This window comes from Schistocerca americana, chromosome 8 (genome assembly GCF_021461395.2).
Source record: "Schistocerca americana isolate TAMUIC-IGC-003095 chromosome 8, iqSchAmer2.1, whole genome shotgun sequence".
Taxonomy (NCBI): Eukaryota; Metazoa; Arthropoda; class Insecta; order Orthoptera; family Acrididae; genus Schistocerca; species Schistocerca americana.
In genome coordinates this window covers 32,488,827-32,511,027 of record NC_060126.1, presented here as the reverse complement: position 1 = coordinate 32,511,027, position 22,201 = coordinate 32,488,827, and the positions used below count along the sequence as shown (strand labels likewise).

Below are 22,201 nucleotides of genomic sequence, written 5' to 3'. Positions count from 1 at the left end.
CAATTAAAAATAAAAAGTACTAATGATGTTGCAACAACACTAAGACATGACTGAGTCAACATAAAAGATAATAAACGTTGGTTTGATCAAAGTGGTTTTATATATATGCTTTATTATCCTTGCCGTTTTAAATAATAACTCTGCTATCAGTTTTCTTTGGAGTAATTAATGCTTATTTAACATGTAAACATATTCTCGAACAGTCTCAACACTTTTTCCCTGTGTTTCAAACATCATTGTCTCAAATATAACTATTTCATATGACTTTATTGTACTGATAATATTAAAACTACCTGTTAATATTCCAGCTCATAAAAATGTTCAGCTCTTTATTACTCACGGAGGTCTTATGAGTACAATAGAAGCTATCAGCCGTGGTGTTCCTATCATCGGAATACCTATAATGGCTGATCAACATGCAAATGTGAAAAGGAGTGTATCAGCTGGAATTGGGCTACAGCTCGACTTTCAGAATATTACTGAGGTTTCCTTAACCTGGGCTATATCTGAACTTCTCAACAATCACAGGTAAGGTCCTCTACTGTTACTTATGACTTCATTAACTCACAATAACACTGCAGCCCCTTAAATTGCATCAGTCTGAAGGCAGCCTGCAACAAATGTTGTACTTGCAAAAACTGTTATACATGCTCAGATATGCAAATGTAAGCATTTCAGCACAGCCACATAAAGTAGACGAGAGTGACACCATCTATATTCTTCATGTAAGGAAGAATTACAGAGCAGGTTTCTCATTCAGAAACTGAATTAGAATGCTGGCTGTTTGTAAGAACATCATGTTATGCTTCACTTAAGAATGAGAGGCCTCTACTAGCACATATCTCAATTCAACAGTGGCATAATTGTGCCCTATTAGGACAGCAGTTTATCATTCCATGATATTGCTGTTCGGGTTATTCAGATCCCATGACTGTAAAGCAAATATGGAGTCAGGGGGTCCAGGAGGCCAATACTTGATGGCATGCAGGATCTCAAGAGCCGCACACAACTAGTGGCTTTGAGGACAGATGTGTCGTTCACTCTGCCGGGCAGGGTTACAATTATGTTACGTACTCCAAATAAGGAAACGGGCTCAGTTCCAGCAAGATAAGTAGCCACATGAGAAGGGGTGTTATCACACTCTCCCATTTCTGTGTACAGTGCCACAATGTATGTATCTAATTGTGGAGGTTCAGATGAGAACAAATGATGCTAGAGTGTATGAGTCATCATTGTATGGACCCAACACCTGATGTGATGATACGAGATGCTACTGGACACACAACATCATCACATTTGATTCAAAATTAATTTGCTGAATGTGACTCCTTCAACATCAGCTGCATCAAGTAAAGATCTACTACCCAACAGTGAGGTGTGAGAATTTTCATCACTATTGGGTTGTAGGTCTATTACCTATAGAGCTGATGTCGAGGACTTCACAATTAGCAAATTAATTTTGAATTATTTTGTACAGATGTGGATCATCAACAATGTCTGTTTCATTCAGACACCACAAAAGTATTACAAGCCTAGGCAGGCATACAGTGATAAAAGCATCAATCTCACTTCTTGACATCTTTCTTCCTGTTGTGGAAATCCAAGTAATGTAGTGAGCATTAAGCTCTGAATTCAGTGAACCATGATATAAGGATGTAGCCAATGTACATACAGAAGTTCAAATCCACAGAGTGCACACAAATAGCAAAAGTAGTTATGACAACTGCCTTTCATAAACTGGAAATCTGCCTACGAGTCAATATCCATCACCCGAGTTCAGTTCGACTCAATGTCCAGCTGGGTTAGAGCTATTTATGCTGTCAGAGGTGGCAGCACTGTGTATTACACAGTGAGTAACTAGGAGACATCATAATAAGAAGGTTTTGAATCTGAAACTGATAATAGCCAATCAATTTAGCACACTGTGTATCCCCTGATCACCTACAAATTTAATTGTGTTTCCTTCCTACTATATTGTGTATGCACAATACGTAAAATTTGGTGATTTTGTGTCCTCGCTGGTGTTGCAATTTTAATGGCCAGCAGAGTAATAGTAACCAGTCAGTTGCAGGATCTGAGCACAAATAAAGTATGTTTTTTGTAGTGGACTGGCCAGACAGCCAATCCACTATGACCGGTAGCCGAAAGGCACGCGTTTAAGCTCACGCAGACTGGCGTGAGGTCTGGAACAGGACAATGTCTTGAGAATTGCAAATAAAGTACGAAGATCTTGGAATACTTAACTTTAATCCACAATTGGAGAACATTGCTCTTGTTTAGACATTATTAACAATCTCAGTATAAACTGGTAATGGCGCCTTGCTAGGTCGTAGTAAATGACGTAGATGAAGGCTATGCTAACTATCGTCTCGGCAAATGAGAGCGTGTTTGTCAGTGTATCATCGCTAGCAAAGTCGGCTGTATAACTGGGGTGAGTGCTAGGACGTCTCTCTAGACCTGCCGTGTGGTGGCGCTCGGTCTGCAATCACTGACAGTGGCGACATGCGGGTCCGGCGTATACTAATGGACCGCGGCTGATTTAAAGGCTACCACATAGCAAGTGTGGTGTCTGGTGGTGACACCACATTTTTCACATGTGTGAAGAAAAAATATCGTTAATACCAGAGACTATAAGGTCTTCTCAAAAGCAATGCTGAACAGAGTGGAAAAACAATTAAACCCACAAATTGGTGAGTAACAAGGAGACATCAAAATAAGAATGACTTTGGACAGAAAATCCTATTAACTGATTAAACAGACCTTACACTACACAACATCCAAGGTTAAATCAGAGGAATGCTTTCTGAGGCCTTCAAAATGAAAACCAGAGTGCGTACTCAATAAGGTGATCAGTGACTGGTGACAAGAAACGAAAGGTGTGGGTGGAATATGGCTGGGGTGCAAGAAAAAAGGAATACAGACAGATTGTCTAGCATTCAAAGATGATATTGTGATATTGTCAGAATCATTAAATGAGGCAGTTAACTAAACCATGCAACTACAGGGATGAGTGATTAAAGCAGTTCTACAGATCTCTACCAAGAAGACGCAGTATATGACAAATGTTGAGGCAGCTTCTAGATGGATGACAACAGCAGAAGGAAAAATTCAAAAGGTAGAGAGATTTAAATACCTGGGAGAACAGATAGAAACTGGTCTGTCAGAAAAAGAAGCAATTGGAGCACAAAAAAAGTACAAACTAACTCTGAACATCTACAATGAGAAGAATATATCAATCAATGCAAAATTCAGACATTACCAGTCACTGATTCACCCTAAAACTTTATACACAGCACAAACTCTGATCCTAGTAAGAACAAGAGTACTTAAGAGACTATAACTGGTGGAATACCGAGCAAGATGGCACAGTGGTTAGCACAATGGATTCACATTCAGCAGGATGACAGTTCAATCCCGTTTCCAGCCATCCTGAATTAGGTTTTCCATGATTTCCCTAAATCGCTCCAGGCAAATGACAGGATGGTTCCTTTAAAAGGGCACAGCTGACTCCCTTCCCTGACCTTCCCTAATCCAATAAGACCAATGACCTCACTGTTTGGTCTCTTCCCCAAAACAATTCAATCCAATCCAACTGTTGGAATGAAAGATTGTCAGGAGGCTATTGAGACCCCGAAGAACAGAAGATGGACAGCTATGAAATCTTCATGGGTTATCAGCCGAGTGGCGTTGTCTTCTAGTTGCAATGTTTCAATGGACTGTGTATACATCATCATCAGGCGAAGACGATGGATACGCAATCCATTGAAATTTTGCGACTAGAAGATGACACCACTCGGGTGATAACACGTGAAGATTTCATAGATGAAATACGCCAACAAAGCCTGCAATCACAGAAGATGGACAATTTGTAATACAAGCAAACCAAGAACTGTGTACCAAAGTAGAGAGAATCTTGCACATAATCCAGAACAGAAGAAGTGTGTCCTTTGGACACATACTTAGAATGGACCAAGGGAGGTTAATACAGCAAATCATACAGTTTCTGATGAGCAAAGAACTAATAGATGCTGAATACAGGAGGTTGAAAGGGATCTGGAAGAAATTGAAATGCAGGAACAAGAGAGGGAGTTATTTAAATAAAAAATTCACTGTGCCACAGGTTTACAGGACAGAACTAGTAACAGTACAAAATCATCATGTACAGAAAAGTGAAGGAGGCTGCAAAGTATGAGAACAAAAGAATATCAGACATGGAAAAAGACCAGAAGGAATGAAACTGATATGAATTAACATGCTCCTCAGATTGCAAACAGGGAAAGAAGAAAAAGAAAAAGATGAAAAAGAAAATGATATTATAAGTATTATAACATAAATGTTCTGCTCCAGAACCAGTTCAAGCTCCAAGCGTTCTGTGCCTGGAGTATTTGTTTTGGTGAGTTAACAGTCTCTGGCCCCTACTTGAAAAGAATTGATTGGTGGTGAGAAATAAATTTATATCTTATGTTTTAAATCAAATAACATAAGCATGAAAAGAAACAAAGAATCTTACTCAGGGACCAGTTAATTTATTTTGAATTGCACAAAGTCAAATTAAAATGAGAAACTTTCCTCTGCTGGTGTGGCACCTCTTAATTCCAAATTCCAAGGCCCCACAATCTGTACTAGCATATGACTCTACCCACACAGCTGCACTTGCCCTTTCTTCAAAGAGCTGCTGCAACTGCTGACAGAAGTGTCTTTCCTCCCACCATCACATGAAGTTGCAGTATTTTTTAATGAGGACCAAGGCACTGTATGAAGACTTGTGATTGCTGAAACCCAACAGATTCCCAATGGCAGTGAATGGACATATTATGGCGAGTCAGCCTTGCATCATATTTTGAAAATAACTTGCAGACACCTTGTTTACCAAACATAACCAGTGGCATAGCCTCCAGCATGAATAGAATGTGCAGCTGCCTATTGTAATGCAAACACCTTGTTGTTGTAGGCTCCTTTCACAAACTGGGACAGTAAATTTCCTGCCAGCAAGTACATGAACAGGAGTAAACAGACAGTTAAAGAATTTATATGTATTTTTTGATTGTGTGTAGTTTGTGCATAAATAAATATTCGTGTGGCTAAATTTCTAACCGCGTGATACTTCTAAAATATCCATTCCATTCCACTGCACTCCCAATTACTTTCCCTTTTAAATTAAGTGGAAATGCATGCTGTGTGGTAAGCACTGAGAGCACAGCATGCCTACCCACACTGGTGATGCAAATTCTTGAATTTTTTCCATGCAGCACATCTCTCCTTTAGAGTGCCCGCTGTATAACTCCCTGCCCCAAAGCATGTGTGCAAGCACCAACTGTGCAATCCTTGTCTTCCCCTCTTCTCATCTGTACTGCCAGACTTATTAACAAGATGCAGCACACCTATGGAACCTTGTCCATGGCGCAAAGCATTCCCTTTGATCACGTCCTTGCAAATGGGCCTCCTGACCCACAGTCACAGGCAGCCAGCTTTAATTAGGTCCTCATGCAGTTTGCCTACTCATGAGCACTACTGCACCCCTCACACAGGCCCCAGTGCTGACAAGTCAACCGGCAGATCCTCCACATGGATGCATTCGATGTCCGTGACCCACGTCTACGGTTTGCATCCTTGGAGGCGATCTTCACCGTGTCTGCAATTATAAGCAACACAATGAAGTTCACCCTTACCATAGCTCAGCACAGACTCATAGTCTACGCCCCACTGTCTGGCAACTATAATTAACTGAAAAAGTGCCTAATCACACACTTTGCACTGTCAGAAATAGAGGGTTCCTGGCCTTTGTTTTCATTAGCTGATTGTTCCAATGTGAGTCCCACCCAGCTCCTGCAGCACCTCAGCACCTCTGCACCTTAGGTGAACCCCACATCTTGTTGGACAAACTCCACATCCACAACTGGAGTTCTCGCTTGCCGGCGGCCATCCATACTGAGCAGGATCATAAAGATAATGACACGGCCATGGTGATAGAAGATTGTGTATCCCAGTAGCTGCAAGACTACATGGGAGCACAAAACTTTCTTGCACCATGATCTCACGTTGTTCACTCATGTGATGGTGTGGGTCAATGGCTGTCAGCCCCCACTCTGTCCATGGTACTCGGGTCCTCACCTCATTCTGCAGTAAGGCAACAAAACATTCACTGTGCACATCTGCAGTGTCCCGTCAGTGATGTCCATTAACAGACTAAGACAAGCTTACATGTTCACCATCAATGATGCCGATGAAGCATCGTTGGTCGAGATATCCCTAGTGACCACAGATGCCACAGATGTCACTGCTGACACCAAAGCTCACCCTGATACCACTAGTGCCTGAAACGCAGATGCAGCCACATCATTCCCATTTGCTACCCCCACCCTCCTGCCGTTGTTCTTGAGCGTGAAAAACCCAACGCTGAAGGCACAATGCATGGCACCGAGTTCAATGCTTCATCAACTCCAACCGATAGAACCACGGGTGCCACTCCTCCAGCACCCTAGTGGCCCTCGCCACTGCTCAGAACGCAGCCTCGAGCACCTGAGAAGCAGTGCCTTCTCCCGCTGCCCTGCCAGCACTCCACCAGGGTATCTATCAGAAGGCAGAGACAGCAGGAGCACTCACTGATGCCCACACACTCTGGCACACATTACACCAAATGCACTGGCCACATTGTGCTTGGCGGCCAATAGCCTGCCTCTGCTAGTAGCTATTGCTGCCCCATATCCAGTGAGACTGCATCACAGAGCAGCTCCTCAGGCAACCTAGTCCCCCTCCCACATCCATTGTCGCCCCACACGGTGCGTTCTTCCCTGAGTTGCAAGTCCAGCTGCTTGTCTTGTGCTCTGGGCCACCAACCACTGTCACACACAGCACACAGGCCAGACCAACTCCCAGTGCTGCTCACCCACCACAGACATATGCCCCCATCGCTATGGCACCACCCTGGCATGCAGTAATGGGCAGCACCGTGCCATGCTGCACACCGTGCTAGCACACCTGCATTGGCTGCTGAGGTCACGGACTAGCTGCGACCACTCGTCTGCTGCTGCTGCTGCCCCACTTCACCAGCCGCTGGCCATTGCAGCTGCCTTCCCCTGCCACATGCCCACATGCTGCACCAACACACCTAGGCATCAATGCAGTGGCTGCCAAGGTTGTGGACCTGCCGCTACCACCCGCCCGACACCGCTGACCCACCACTGTGGCCGCCGTAGTGGCCCAGCTGCTTCTCTCCATCGCATGTCACAACACCTCGCCCCTATGCCAACACAGTGGGAACTGCCTCTGTAACCCAATGTCAGACCAGTGTTTCGGTGCATCTCTATCACCGACACCCGTGTCATCGGTGACTGATGGCCTGGAGCTGCACTCATACATGACCAACCTGGCATCCACATCTTGCAAGGGGGGGGAACTGTATGGTGCCTCTAAATTACAAATTCTAAGGCCCATACAGTCTGCCCTAGCAGACAGCTTTATCTGTCCAGCTGCACCTGAACTTTCTCCAAAGATCCCATGTCCAATTGGCAACTGCCAACAGGAATGTTTCCTTCCCCACCACCACATGCAAAACCAGGTGCTTCTGCTGGATTTTCTGCTAGCAAGAGATGATATCGTTCTTGTGTGTGTGTGCATGCACTGATCAGTAGCAACAGTAGCTATGCTTGGGTGTCACCTGCAAACTCAGTGAATTTGCAGTGTTTTTAATGAGGACCTGGGTGCAGTATGAAGATTTGTGGTTGTTACAACCTGATGGCTTCCCAATGACAGTGCAGGGCCATACTTTGGTGAGCTGGCCTTGCATCATATTTTGCAAATAACTTGCAGGCACCTCGTTTATCGAACAGGACCAGTGGCGTACTTGCCGGCATGACTCAAATGTGCAGTTACCCATTTAAACACAAACATCTTGTTGTTGTAGGCCCCCTTTTCAGATACTAAGACAGTAAATTCCTTGCCAACAAGGACAAGAACAGTAGTAAACAAATGGTTAAACAATTTAAAAGTAGTTTTTGATTGTGAGTAGTTTGTACATAAATAATCATGTGGCTAAATTTCTAAAATTGTAAAATATGTGTTCTGTTCACTCCACTCCTGACTCTCTTTTCCTTTTAAATTAAGTGCAATGTGTGCTGTGCAGTAAGCACTGACCGCATGGTATGCATACCCACACAGGAAACAAATTTTGCATCATATTGTCTAACCATCATTTAGCATGCTCCTTAGTTTAAATTCATCCTACTGAAAGAATATTAAATATGAAAGATCTGACACTTCTCAGGACTGGTTGTTTTCCCACTTCTAAGATTCTAGCAAAACAAGGCTATAGGAGTCCTTAATACCTATTTTAAATTAGTTATACATGAGATTTCAATGCCAAATTAACTCTGTGTTGCATTTATAATGATATGACCCTTTGAAGCCATTGTAAACTGATGGGCCATGCACTATGTGTAACATCAGACTGCTGAATTCCAAAGACCAGTCTACAAATGAATCTACAAATATCCTTATCAACTACTGCAGAGAACTTTTATTACAACTCATGTACAGAGGTCAGTAGCAATGATCAATTGATCGATCATGGGACTTTATTTTCATGTTGCACTTTTCTCCAGAAACTACTGATCACAAGGGTAAACACAGAATACAAATCTACATCTTCCCTCTGCACACCACTGAAGTGTATGGCAGAGGGTACTTCCTACTGTACCACTTATCAGGACTTCTTCCAGTTCTGTTCATGTGAGGAGTTTGGGAAGAATGACTGTTTAAATGTCTCTCTGCATGCTTGCCTATGTGATCCCTACAGCAGTGATACATAAGAGGTTGTAGTATATTCCTATGTTCCTCACTTATTGCTGCTTCTTGAAACTTTGGAAGTGTCCATCTTCAAGTGCCTGCCAGTTCAGGCAGGTTTCATTCCCTCAATGAAGCTCTACCAAACATCAGACAAATCTGTGATCATTTGCACTGCCCTTCTTCGTATATATTCAGTATATCTGGTGTAGATTCCACACATTTGAGTTTGAGTAATATTCTAATTTGGGCTTCAATAGTGTTTTGTAAGAAGCTCCTTTACAGACTGATTTCATTTGCTGCTGTCCCACCAATGAATGGAAGTATTCCCTGTATTTTACCTGTAACTGAGTATTTGTGATCATTCCATTTTGTATCTCTACAAATTGTTACTCCCAGGAACTCGTTTGAGTAGAGTGACTCCATCTGTAGCTCACTGATATTGTAGACATGAAATATCACACATTTTAACTTTTTGAAATTAACATTTTACATTTCTAGGCATTTAAAGCAGATCTGCAAAGTTTGCAGCAGTGTGAAACATTACAAAGATCAGACTGAATATTTGCGCAGCTGTTTCACTTTGTATTTTGCTACAGATAACTGCATCATGTGCAAAAAGTTTGAGGCTATAATGATGCATAGGGAGGCACCATAACTGAAAAGAAACATGGGGAACAGCAGAAATAATTCAACTGATTGATGAAAGATGGAAATATAAAAATGATTGAGAAAAGAAAGTAATACAGCAATATGAGTTACTTTGGAACTAGATCAGTAAGAACTCCAGGGAAACTGAAGCAGAATGGCTACAGAAAATATATGAAGGAACTGAAAAGGAAATAGGTCACCAGAAAGACACATTCAGTAACAGAAAATCAAGATAAGTTTCTGTGAAATTAAAAATAAATATGTCATCATTAAGAATGCAAAAGGACTTCCACTGTTAAATGCAGATGAGAAAGTGAATAGGTGGAAAGAGTGCATTGAAGGTCTCTGTGTGGAGATGAACTGTCTCCTCATTTCATAGAAGAAAAAATGGATGTCAATTTGGAAGACACAGGGGATCCAGTAGTCACAGTATGACACAGTTTTGGAAGACTTGCAATGAAATAAGACAGAAGGAACAGATAGCATACCTTTCGAATTTCTAAAAGTGTTCGAGGAAGTGGCAACACAATGCCTATTATTAAATGTAAAGGCACCAGAGAGGAAGTTCTGACATCGCACATGATAATGGAAGTGACTTGAAGAAAAATCAGGACACCTTCATAGGATATGACATTAGAAAAAGTGAAACTTCCTGGCAGATTAAAACTGTGTGCTGGACCGAGACTTGAACTCAGGACCTTTGCCTTTTGCAGGCAAGGTAGGAGACAAGGTACTGGCAGAAGTAGGGCTGTGAGGACAGGTTGTGAGTTTTGCTTGGGTAGCTCAGTGGTAGAGCACTTGCCCACGAAAGGCAAAGGTCCCGAGTTCGAGTCTCGGTCTGGCACACAGTTTTAATCTGCCAGGAAGTTTCATATTGGCGCACACTCTGCTGCAGAGTGAAAATTTCATTAGAAAAAGTGTTTGGCAGTGTCAAATAGAGTAACATGTCCAAAATTCTCAGAAGAATTGGTGTAAGCTATGGAGAAAGATGGGTAATATAAAATATGTACAAGAACCAAGATGGACGAGTAAGAATGGAAGACAAAAAATTGAAGTGCTTCGATTAAAAAGGGCATAAAACAGGGATACAGTCTTTCTCCCCTACTCTTGAACATGTAGACCTAAGAAACAATGACAGAAACAAAAGAAAGGTTCAGCAGGGGCATTAAGAGTCAGGGTGAAATGATATCAGTGATAACATTAACTGATGACAGTATTATCCTCAGTGAAAGCAAAGAAGTATTACATGACATGTTGCATTGAATGATCAGGCTTTTGAGTGCAGAATATGGACTGAGATTAACTTAAAGAAATATGAAAGTAATTGGGAGTAATAGAATTGAGATTAGTGGTAAACTTAACATCAAAATTGGGGACCATGTAGTGGATGAAATTAAGGAACGCTCCTGCAGTAATGCATGGCTGTTTATCATGTAACTAAACCTACCTGTTATGGTAGAAGCCTTCAGCAGCAGCAGCCACCTGAAATTGTTGTTGTAGGATTTATCCTTAAAATGAATAGCCAGAAGCTTCTATATTTAAGTTCTAAACTGGAATTTCATTAATCTTTAATCATGTCCTTCAGAAACTACCAGTGATGACCAGGTCTTGTGCAGTCTCCAACAATATTTACAAAAAGATAGTTAGTATGGGCATATGTGGAGCTTAATAGTTATCTTTTCAAAAAGCAAAAGTGCTCACAGTACAGACTGTAAATTGGTTCACATGCAACTGAGTAAACAACAAAGTCATGAAACTGTTACTACAGTTACAAATATTATTCAACTGAATCATAACTTGCACATTTTGATGTTTACTGTTCATAACTATAAAATATGGTCTCTCAGTTTGAACTAAATGAATGGTTCTCGAGACTGGGCTAAAATGCAAATTAGATAGACTGAAGCTGTGCTAAACAATGACAGAGCAGAATAGAGGCAGACTAAAAACAGACTAACTGAAATGGCGCTAGTGCTGGTGTTATAAATATTTGCACCATGATGTTAATGAACTTTGTTAATTTGTAAAGGTTAATAAAGTTTATAGGTTAGAAAGTTTGTCTTTTATTGGCTATTGAATCTTTATATTTTGTTTTTATATTGTCATAAGCTGCATTTATTAAAATGCAGTACTAAGTATGCCTATGCAGTGGGAATCATGGGTTTATGATCATGGGAGCCATCTTATATGTTAAATTTTAATTATTGAAAATTTGGTAGTTTTTAGTTAGATACTCTTGTTGTTCAAGTTGGGTGTCATTGGCTTCATAAAATTAAAGTGATAATAAATATATGAACATATCCTGGAAATGTACAGCAGTTTGGCTATAAGTGGCGCTTAAAGTTCAGACAAGGTGAAATCTTTAATTATCAATGCTTTTAAACCAATTAAGTTTGGGCTAATGTAAATGTGTTACTGAAATGAGGAAAAACAACTCTTTAATTCGAAAGTGATCTTTCCTTCCAAATTTACCTATTAGTGCATAAGATTTTCCCTATGGCTATTTGTATGAAATTTTATAATTGCAACAACTTTTGATTACCAAATTTTATATAGATTTAATATTTGATATGGCAATGTACTCAAAGAAGGGTAGTGGGAGCCAGCCTGCTTCATCACAGGTTCTAGCTAGGAGAATATAAGAGGCAAACTAATACAAGCAAAAAGAGCATTCCTCACTCAAATAAGTCATCTAGTAAAAAACATTGGCTTTAATTTGAGAAGAAATTTCTGGTAATGAGCATTTGGTGCACAACATTGTATGGAATGAAACATGGACTGTTGGAAAATTGGGAAGAAGAGAACCAAAGTACGAGGGCGGTTCAGAAAGTAACCTCCAATTGGTCACAGTGCGGGTTGTGGGGGGAGTAGCAACGCCATCTGTGCGTTCACGCACTCAACAGGTCAGTCGGCATCAAGCTGTGCTCGAGTGAACGTCGTACCTGCGTTAGTTTAGTTTTTGTGGCAGTTTGAAATGTGTGCTGCAATAGAAAACCCCGCCAAATGTGAAGTGCATGCTGTCATAAGGTTTTTTACAGCCAAAGGATATTCTGCAGCAGCTATTCATCGTGAGCTTTGTGCCGTGTACGGACCAAGAGTTATGAGTGAAGGAGTTGTCCGTGAATGGGTACGTTTATTTAAAAGTGGACGAGAAAACGTTCATGATGAAGAGAGGAGTGGTAGACCATCATTGGTGACTAACGAACTCGTTCAGACAGTTGATGCAAAAGTTCGTGAGAATCAACGTTTCTCAATGTCGGAGTTGTCTACTGGTTTTCCACAGATTTCTAAGACTCTCTTGTACGAGATAGTGACAGCAAGATTGGGTTACCATAAGTTCTGTGCACGATGGGTGCCCAAAATTCTTACCGACCACCACAAAACTCAAAGAATGGCCTCTGCATTAGACTTTCTGTCACGTTATGAAGACGAAGGAGAACCATTGTTAAACAGAATCGTGACCGGTGACGAAACCTGGATTAAGTACGTGAACCCTGAGACAAAAGAACAATCAAAGATGTGGGCACATTCAAATTCGCCTACCAAACCAAGAAAAGCCTCGCAAGATTTTTCTGCCAGAAAACTGATGGCAACGGTGTTTTGGGATGCCAAAGGGGTGTTGTTGGTTGAATTCATGGAACGTGGCATGACCATTAATCAAGACGTGTACTGTGAAACAATAAAAAAGTTACGACGGGCTATACAGAACAAACGCCGTGGTATGCTGACTTCCGGTATCGTTTTTTTGCACGTTAACGTCCGTCCTCACTCTGCTCGCAGAACAACGGCCCTTCTTGAGTCCTTCAAGTGGGACGTTATCAACCATCTACCTTACAGCCCAGACCTGGCGCCAAGTGATTATCACCTCTTCATGCATTTGAAGAAATGGCTCGGGTCACAGTGGTTTGATGACGACGAAGAGCTCAAAGATGCGGTCACAGGCTGGCTCCAGGCACAAGCGGGTGATTTTTATGCAGAAGGAATTTCAAAGCTTGTGAAGAGATACGATAAGTGCCTCAATCGCTATGGAGACTATGTAGAAAAATAGTGCAAAGATGTAGTTGTAAGATGTATATATTAAAATATTTTTATTTAACTTGGTGTATTTTTTTAAATCAACCGGAGGTTACTTTCTGAACGGCCCTCGTATGTGAGATGTGCTTTCAGAATGATGCTGAAAATGAAGTACACTGACATAAGAAAAGGAATTAAGAATTTATCTGTGCAAACAGGAAGGCAACAAACATATAGAAAACACCTACTAGGAAAACAATAGAGTTATGGGACATTTGTTAAAAAATCAGGGAATAACTTCCATGATTACTAAAGAGAGCAGTAGAGCATATATCTGTAGGGAAAGACAGAGATTGGACTATATCCTACAAATAACTGAGCATATTGAGTGTGAGTGCTGCTCTGAGATGAACAGGTTGGCACAGGAGAGGAAGTTGGGGTGGACCACATCAGATCATCCAGACGACTGCAGTGGGGATTATGATGGTGCCAACAATGCTGCCATTGGTCTCTGAAGGTACAGAGAAAGGATTTATGGATCAATGGGTCAATGAGCATAATGCGGCACTCACATCATCCTACATGGATGTTGTGATTTGTCTGGGCACTGTGGAGATAGTCAAATTCAATGCAGATGATGTAATGATATGAGATAATTTATCCTGGTATGTGATCAGACTATTAGTTTCAGTATGTAGAGATAGGATCAGTAATCATGAAAACAATCTGAACAGTGTCAGACAAGTATTTAGACCTTGATCTTTTCTGTATCATCCGCAAAGCAAGAGATATCAGACATCTTCGAGATAAACTAGAACATTGGTTGTACGAGAGATCATTTTGCCCCAAAACCCAGTAAAAACTACTTATCATGCTTCAAAAACAGCAGAAATAAATTATGCACTGCACTGGAAAGTTGCAGAATACCTTCCCTGAATATTAAGTGCTTTAACAGTAAAAAATTGTGGTAATATTCATTATATGACCAATGCCTTTTGATGCCAGGATACTTGTGACCCATTTGTGTAACCATAGCCTGTGCACTGGACACCCACTACAAATACATCACTGATGTGCCATGAGTGCAGTATATGTGACTCGACCAGAGACTTCATTTCAGTCTTACTATCAATGTTATACAGCTGTGTGTCTTTACCTGTGTATGCATTTATTCAATAAAATGTAAATCTGCTGTACCATGTTTTATCTTACTTATATTTTATCCATACTGTGATTTGCATACCAGAAAGAAAATGATTATGTAGAATGTGATAGGGTAGCTGTTGCTGTGGAAGAAAAACTGAGTATTAAGACAATAGCATGGATTACAGTACCACTAACATGTATTTTATCACCCACATGGTGTAACATATGCCACAGTCTCTCTTGCTTTCTCTTTTTACATCTGCATATGTGATCTGTAAGGATAATGTATAGTGGGTGGTATGTAGTGAGCCAGAGGCAGTATAAATTTACCCTTCCCCCTTCTTATCGTGTATGTGGATGATGCACCAAAATCACAAGAGTTGAGTTACCACTGCTCAATTACAGATCTATCTAATTTTAATCTCATTCATTTTAATCTATTTTTCAATTCAGTTTATATTTATTTACAGAAGACATTCCCAAATGATGTCATTATCAATCTCAATACAACTGCCTCTGCACATCATCAAATCTGAATTTTTATCATTTGAAACATTACGATTGACCCCTCTAAGATGAACACTCATCTGGCAGTCTTTAAAAAAATACTGCCACTAAAAAAACGGTATCTTTTATCCCCTGGGTCTCATCAGCCAACTATAGTCTACAGCAGACAGTTACCAGTGATTTTCTGTGACATGCAAGTTCCTGCAGTCAACTTGCTGGAGAAATTCATTCACAGCCAAGACCTCAAATAAATGAAATGGACAGAAATAGCCTCATGAGCTGTAAGCAGTGAGGTGGTAATTTTCACTCATTTGGGAAAACAGTTTCTGGGTATTTCCTCACTAACGTTTTTAGTGATTACAGACATAATTAAATTTGCAGAAATATTTCATATGCTGAATTCATGAGCAATAATCATAATAAACTGTTGAATGGTTTCAGATACAAGGAAAATGTACTGAAACAAAACCGCATATTCCACGATCGCCCAATTAAACCATTGGAGGAAGCAGTTTATTGGACTGAATATGTATTAAGACACAATGGTGCTCACCATCTTCGTTCTGCAGCTCTCGATCTGTCATGGTATCAGTACATGTTGCTAGATATTGTTGGTTTTCTTTTGGCTGTAATAATACTAATATGCTTAGCAAGTGTTGGCTTAATTAAATATCTTCTTAGAATGCTTACAGGTCAAAAACATTCTGCTCAGTCAAAGAAATTGAAGAGTAAAAAGAATGATTAATAATTACATCTTTGACATACTGAAAAATATTTTTATTTAAAGGTTCTTTCAATAACTAACATTATACGTTATTTTTAAGAAGTCTAAGACTGTATGAAAGTTTTGTACTTATTACTAATAAACTTGTTGTTAAGTATTTACATAGGTAAATTTAAATGACTGGTCCAGCTATCCCCACCTTCAACCCACATTTGTTTCCCAAAATTTCTTGTTTTCGCTTGCATATGTAAAAGGCAGGTCCAGCTTTTTGTGCCAGTTGTTGGTGTAACAGTTGAATATATTTAAAAAATTATTATCAGTATGGATTCAGTTCAACACATACCTATTTCTATATAAATTGAAAAGATGTTCAGAAACATCAAATATGATAACCTACATAAACAGCTTGGTAGAACAAAAATATTAAAAAGTCTCTAAGCAATCAGAGCTGTGCAATACTAACTCTGCATTAATCAAAAATAATGGGGGATTCAAGTGTAACAGAGGAGAAGGTGTCAGTACAGGCAGAAAAAAATTACAGTCAAGCAGTTGGTTGCAGCTGAGCAGCAGAAGTTCAAGGAGGAGTGGGCAACTAGAATAACATGAAATGGAAATAAAAATCTGTAATATGGTGATATAAAGCCGGAAGATCTGACAATGAGTATATGTAAACAGAAATCTGCAGTGTAAGGTGGTGAGTGATAAAATTCAAATATTACAGGAGTTCCACAGGTACTTAGGTATTTCATTGAGCTGTAATTGGGATGATAATCTGTTAAATTGTAATTGAGTTGACACTTCTGTCTATGATAAACTATAAGATTCTCGTAGTGCAAAGGCATGTAGACCCATCTGGTTGGAAGTGGTGGAAGCAAACTGAAAATACAACAGTTCTGCTTAATCAGATGAATACTGCAGGCCATCACAGTCACCAAGGGCATTTGAAATATTAATTATTATTGGGAACTGCCACATAAGGATGTTGTGGATGCACTGGAAAAACTTGAGGCTAAGAAGACCCCAGCTCCTGATGGCATTCACCAACAAGTTTTGCATGAAGCACTGTTGCAAATCACCCCTTTTCTTATAGAATTATTCAGTAATTGTATAACACTGGTAAGGGTCTCAGAATTCTAGGAAACTTCAAGCATAGTCATTATTAAGAAGTCTGAAGATATGGATTGTAAGCCTTATAGACCTATTTGCCCTGTAAGTGCACTGCCCAAGACTCAGGACTAGCAAGAATCTGAAGTGTTAGCATCCTCCAGATTTGCTCTTAGTCTATGATGTTGTGGTTCATTTGTGTATGTTTATCATTAGAGAGAATCTTCCTGTTAGAAATTCTGCTGTCTCAATTCCCGAGTCATACTTCCATTGTCTTATATAAGTGTTGACAAAACTGTCGGTGTTTTAATCTTCCCTGACAGGAGTTTATAGACCCTGCCCCAAAGCTCTAGCACAACCTCCATACAAAGGTCGTTCTTCGAGTGTTCATGTCTTACATTGAATAGCTCTGCTTTAAAGGTAGCTTGCTGCTTATTGTAGCATTGAAACTGTCACATTCCTGGACAGGTGGTGCTTTCTGATACATGCATCTTAAAATTTTTGTCCTTCCCCTCAGATACATTAATGCATGTGTCCGTGGTAACTAAGACAGATGTGGACACATAGTAGGGATGGCTTCCCACTCTGTCCTCTGCAGCAGTTAATTAAAATGAGTACCCAGCAGTCTATGTCTTAACCAGTCACTTGAGTGTGATGAGGCTGCTATAGTTTCCCTTAAACTGTCACAGTTAGCTTGTTTCAGGTTCAACTTTTCTTCAGGAGGCTCGCTGCATGTACAGTTCTTCCCATCTTCTGACTTTTCTATAAAAATACTGTAATGATCACTGGATGTTGAACAATCTAGCACCATTGAATTGCATGTTTTTGAAAATACCCCTCTATTGCCAACAGGGGTGCCAAAGTTACTATATCCTCCTTCCCTCCAATGGTATGTACGAGGTTGACACAGTTTGTGCAGGATGAAGAGGACGTGTTCCTCCAGCACTTCATGTACATGCCCTTCCCTTATCTTCAGTAGATGCTATGTGCCAAAGGATTGAGCATGGACTGATATTGGCCAATATTATGAGGTTTCTCCTTTTGCAATGAATAGCCACATCTCCAAAAATTCTTGCATATGACAGATTGCCACAGGCTGCCAAAAAAAAAAAAAAAAAAAAAAAACCACCACAGCACAGACATCCCCAGACCAGCACCTCCTAATGCTGATGGTTTAAATCAAGAAACAGTTTCCTTAGACCAGTAGACACTTAATAAAAAAAAAATTAAAAAAATAAATTAAAAAAAAAAGCACGGGTGCAGGCTGGACTCGAAATGTGACAAGCTATGGCTCATTATCTTTATCAGTGGGTGATATTACATGAAGAACTTCTTCCTACATGAAAATAACATTATTTAATTGGCAAGATCCTTTATAGATTTCATTTCAGCATCATAAAAACACAGAGTTAGTCTCAAGAACTGGAGGTAGGTGTGTGTGTGTGTGTGTGTGTGTGTGTGTGTGTGTGTGTGTGTGTGTGTGTGTGTGTGTGTGTGTGCACTCAACATCAAGGTTATCAGCACTATTACACATACTAAAAGGAACAAATGTGGATAAAATGACTAAAATTGTTGTCACAGAGTGAGAAGGAAACCTATAAAATGGCATTCATTCACTCAATCCCACCTCTCTCGCACTGACCCACACAATCACTCTGCTCACCAACTTTAATACAATGAAGAAGGGTGAAATGTGGTATACCTGGCATTAAAACAGAAGTAAAACCACAGAAAAACTAAAAAGAAAGCCACAGGGAAATGTTACTGGATGATCACTTACAAAAGAACATGAGTGAGCCAGTTACCCTGTTAGCACATTAAGATCTCTCTAGAATTTGCAAAAACCAGTTGAACATGTCACAAAACCTTAAAACTGTAGCCACATTTCTTTCATTGTCACTTAAAATAGAGGGCAGATCCACCAGCAAATCTGCCACTGCCCTCTGACGCAAAAATGAAACACAGCCTAGTAAAATGTGGGGCACTGTTATCTGTACGCCACAAGCCCGACACATAGGAGTTTCTTCACACTGGGGCAAGAAGCCATGTGTCGCAGAACTGTGGTCTATGCAAAGACAAGTAAGGAGGACCTCATCCTATCTTCATGGCTGGAAGGATGTACGACGTGGCCACATAGTGCACTTTACTATATGCAGCTTATTATCTGTCACTTCAGCCACTCATCTTCCCATCGAGGCACGATTCTGTACCTTAACAGTGAGGAGACAGTGTACAAAGGAATGACTCACTTAACTAACTGAGGATCACAACACATATCCTTGACTGCTACATCTGCTCTTTCATTCTTCACAATACCCATGGGCGTTGGTACCCACCAGAAAAACACCTCCTTGCCCAGCTGTTGTAGTTGGAGGAGGGTGTCCTGGATATAGTGGACTATTTTATCTGCTGGGTACAAGTGTTGTAGAGACTGAAGGGCACTTGGAAAATCAGAACAGACAAGGAATTTAGCACTTGATGCACATCTCATTTACTCCAGTGCCCAAAAAATCACATACAGTTTGGCGTCAATGATAATAAAGTCTCGAGGTAGTCAGACATTGAGAACACAATCAGGAAAAATAACAGAGCAACCAATGGAATCCTCTTATTTTGACTCATCCATAGAGACCACTGTCAAATCATTGTGGTCATTCAATATGTCATAAAATAAAGTATTAAAAACATATTAGGGAGTGAAATCTCTCCTGTACTGCACTAAATCTAAAATTACCTTGGGCCCCTCTAGTAACAATGGTGGCAGTCAGATAAATCCCTGGATTTGTTGTTGGATGTACTCCATACAAAGTGAATCCAGCACATGCTGAGCCCTAATCCCAAACAGCACTGTTGCTCATGGACAATGGGAGAAAAAGCATTCCAGAGACAGACAAGAAACAGTATGGTATGGAGGTGAATTTGGAGCTGCAATGAACTTACAGTCCTAATGTGCCATGAGGAGCTGCGGTGGTTCCCCAGCCTCAGCACAGATACTGGGTATGGGGCTGGCCCTATAAGCACCTGTGGCCAGCAAAATCCCCTAGTGGTGGACAGCGGCATCAATAATCTTCAGATAAGAATGCCTCATTGACCTGTGCACTGCACATCAATAGCCTAGCCATGAATGCACAAAAGGCCTATAAAACTGCACCAATGGCCCTGTCTGCTGCCCAAGACCTGTGGCTGCAGCATTTTATAATATTCAGTGCCTTCCAGGTTCTGGATTTCAGGTCTCTCAGCTGTGGTAACCACGGCAGTTTGGAGTAAAAGGTTAGGCCCAAAAGCCTCACTGAGTCTTTAAAAAGTAGAATGGTGTCCCTCATATGCAAGTCAGGGAAGTTTAAAAAATTATGAGAAAATTTAAAATGAACAAACACACACTTACCTATAGAAAACTAAAAACCTGTCTTCATAGCCCACTGCTATAACCTCCATAATGTAAATTTCAACTGATCAGTTGCTGTTGCAACACTGGAGAAGGAACAGGAAACAGAAAAATCATCCACAAGTTAGAAGCATTGTACAGGACTCTGTACGATAGACATGATACCATTGATGGGTATAGCAAAGAAGGTAATACTTAAAACACTGCCCTCAGGGACACCATTCTCCTGCTGAAAATGATCTGACCAATTTGGGACCCAAAAAACTGCTGAGACAGGAAAGACCATATGACATGAAAGAGCCACTGATGCAGTTTTGCAAGAATATTGTGTGTCTAAGTAGCATCATATGCCTTACTGACATCAAAGAATATGCCAGTACAGTGATGTTTATGTAGGAAAGCCAGCTTAATAGCCACCTCTAGCAGAGTCAGGTTGTTGACAGTTGAATGAATTCAGAAACCACAACCACACTAAGAGCTGGTAAGGAGTTGCCTTGTCTGACAACTAGACCAGATGACAGTTAACCATTCCTTTCAGGGCCTTTTTACACTGCTCTTTAAGGCAATACTCTGGTAACTACTGGGACATGTGCAGTCCTATCCTTGTTTGAGATGAGGTATCAGTATTGCCTCTCTCCATAAGTTGGGGAAGTGACTTGTCTGCCATATCAAATTAGGACAGTCAAGGGGGATTTCTTTTGACACTACTGACAAATGTCAAAGCATGCAGTACCAGATTTAGTTGTAAATGGGTACAGTATCATGAGTCTTAGACAGTGCAATTCCAGTTGCCACATGGAGAGACGGTTCACGTCTACGCTGTCGCGGCATGCTACCAGTGTTAAAGGTGCGATGGAGCTCCGTATGCCACGGCAAACTGGCTGACACTGACGGCGGCGGTGCACAAATGCTGCGCAGCTAGCGCCATTCGACGGCCAACACCGCGGTTCCTGGTGTGTCCGCTGTGCCGTGCGTGTTATCATTGCTTGTACAGCCCTCTCGCAGTGTCCGGAGCAAGTATGGTGGGTCTGACACACCGGTGTCAATGTGTTCTTTTTTCCATTTCCAGGAGTGTATTTGTCAAGCTTTGGCTCTTGCAACCCAAAAAGCTGTGAGTTTCTCTGTTGATGGGTAGTACTTAAAGTGACGAACTGTAGCACACCTGATCCACATTGCTTAGTGGCACTCTTCAGTCTGCCAAGGTACAGGATGCCTCCTAAGAAGATGTGAGGACTTTGGGATGTATAAGCCAGTGGCATGATCTATCAGTTTTGTAATGTAGTCCACTTATTCTGGGCACTGTCACGGTTTTCAAACACTGCTAGCTCACTTAACAGCATCCAGTTCACCCTGTTCACCATCCTTTTTGGTGGCTTCCTTCAGGGAATGCTCCATATAGTAGGTGAATGTGAGTGGGAAGTGGTCACTGGAAGAAGGTCGTCAGTGACCTACCATTGAACAGAGTCTACAAGGACTGGAGAGCAGAAAGAGAGGTTGATGACTGAATATGACCCAGTAGCAGCACAGAAATGAGTGTAGGTGTCTGTGTTAAGGATTCACAGCTCATAAGATGTCATGAGGTTCCCCAAAACCTAAACCCTACAGGTAAGTAGAGCTTGAGTTGCACAAGACATAATGAGCATTGAAGTCTCACAGTATGAGAAATAGTCATGGGAGTTGTCCAATAAGGTCTGTCAGATCCTCAGACTCTGTTACAAGTGAAAAAACAGTGATCCTCTGACACACATGAACTTCAACAGCAACTGCTTGAAGGTCAGTAGCCAGGGGGGGGAGTAGAGGAGCAATGCGGGTTATTGATACTCATAGCAACCCCTGCCTTGGCTCTGTCCCCATGCGACGGATTTTTACGTGCATGCGTGCAATGCACC

General features: G+C 41.0%; 1 protein-coding gene across 1 annotated transcript in view; it reads left to right on the top strand.

Annotated features, from left to right (window-relative positions):
- The window catches only part of LOC124545195 (UDP-glycosyltransferase UGT5-like), a 57,485-nt gene extending 41,501 nt beyond the window's left edge, over positions 1 to 15,984 (top strand). Inside the window, exons 5-6 of the mRNA XM_047124060.1 lie at positions 309 to 528; positions 15,541 to 15,984. Of these exons, the coding sequence (XP_046980016.1) occupies positions 309 to 528; positions 15,541 to 15,844 (524 nt within the window). The 3' untranslated portion in view covers positions 15,845 to 15,984. The remainder of the gene's footprint in view (positions 1 to 308; positions 529 to 15,540) is intronic.
- The last annotated feature ends 6,217 nt before the right edge of the window (positions 15,985 to 22,201 follow it).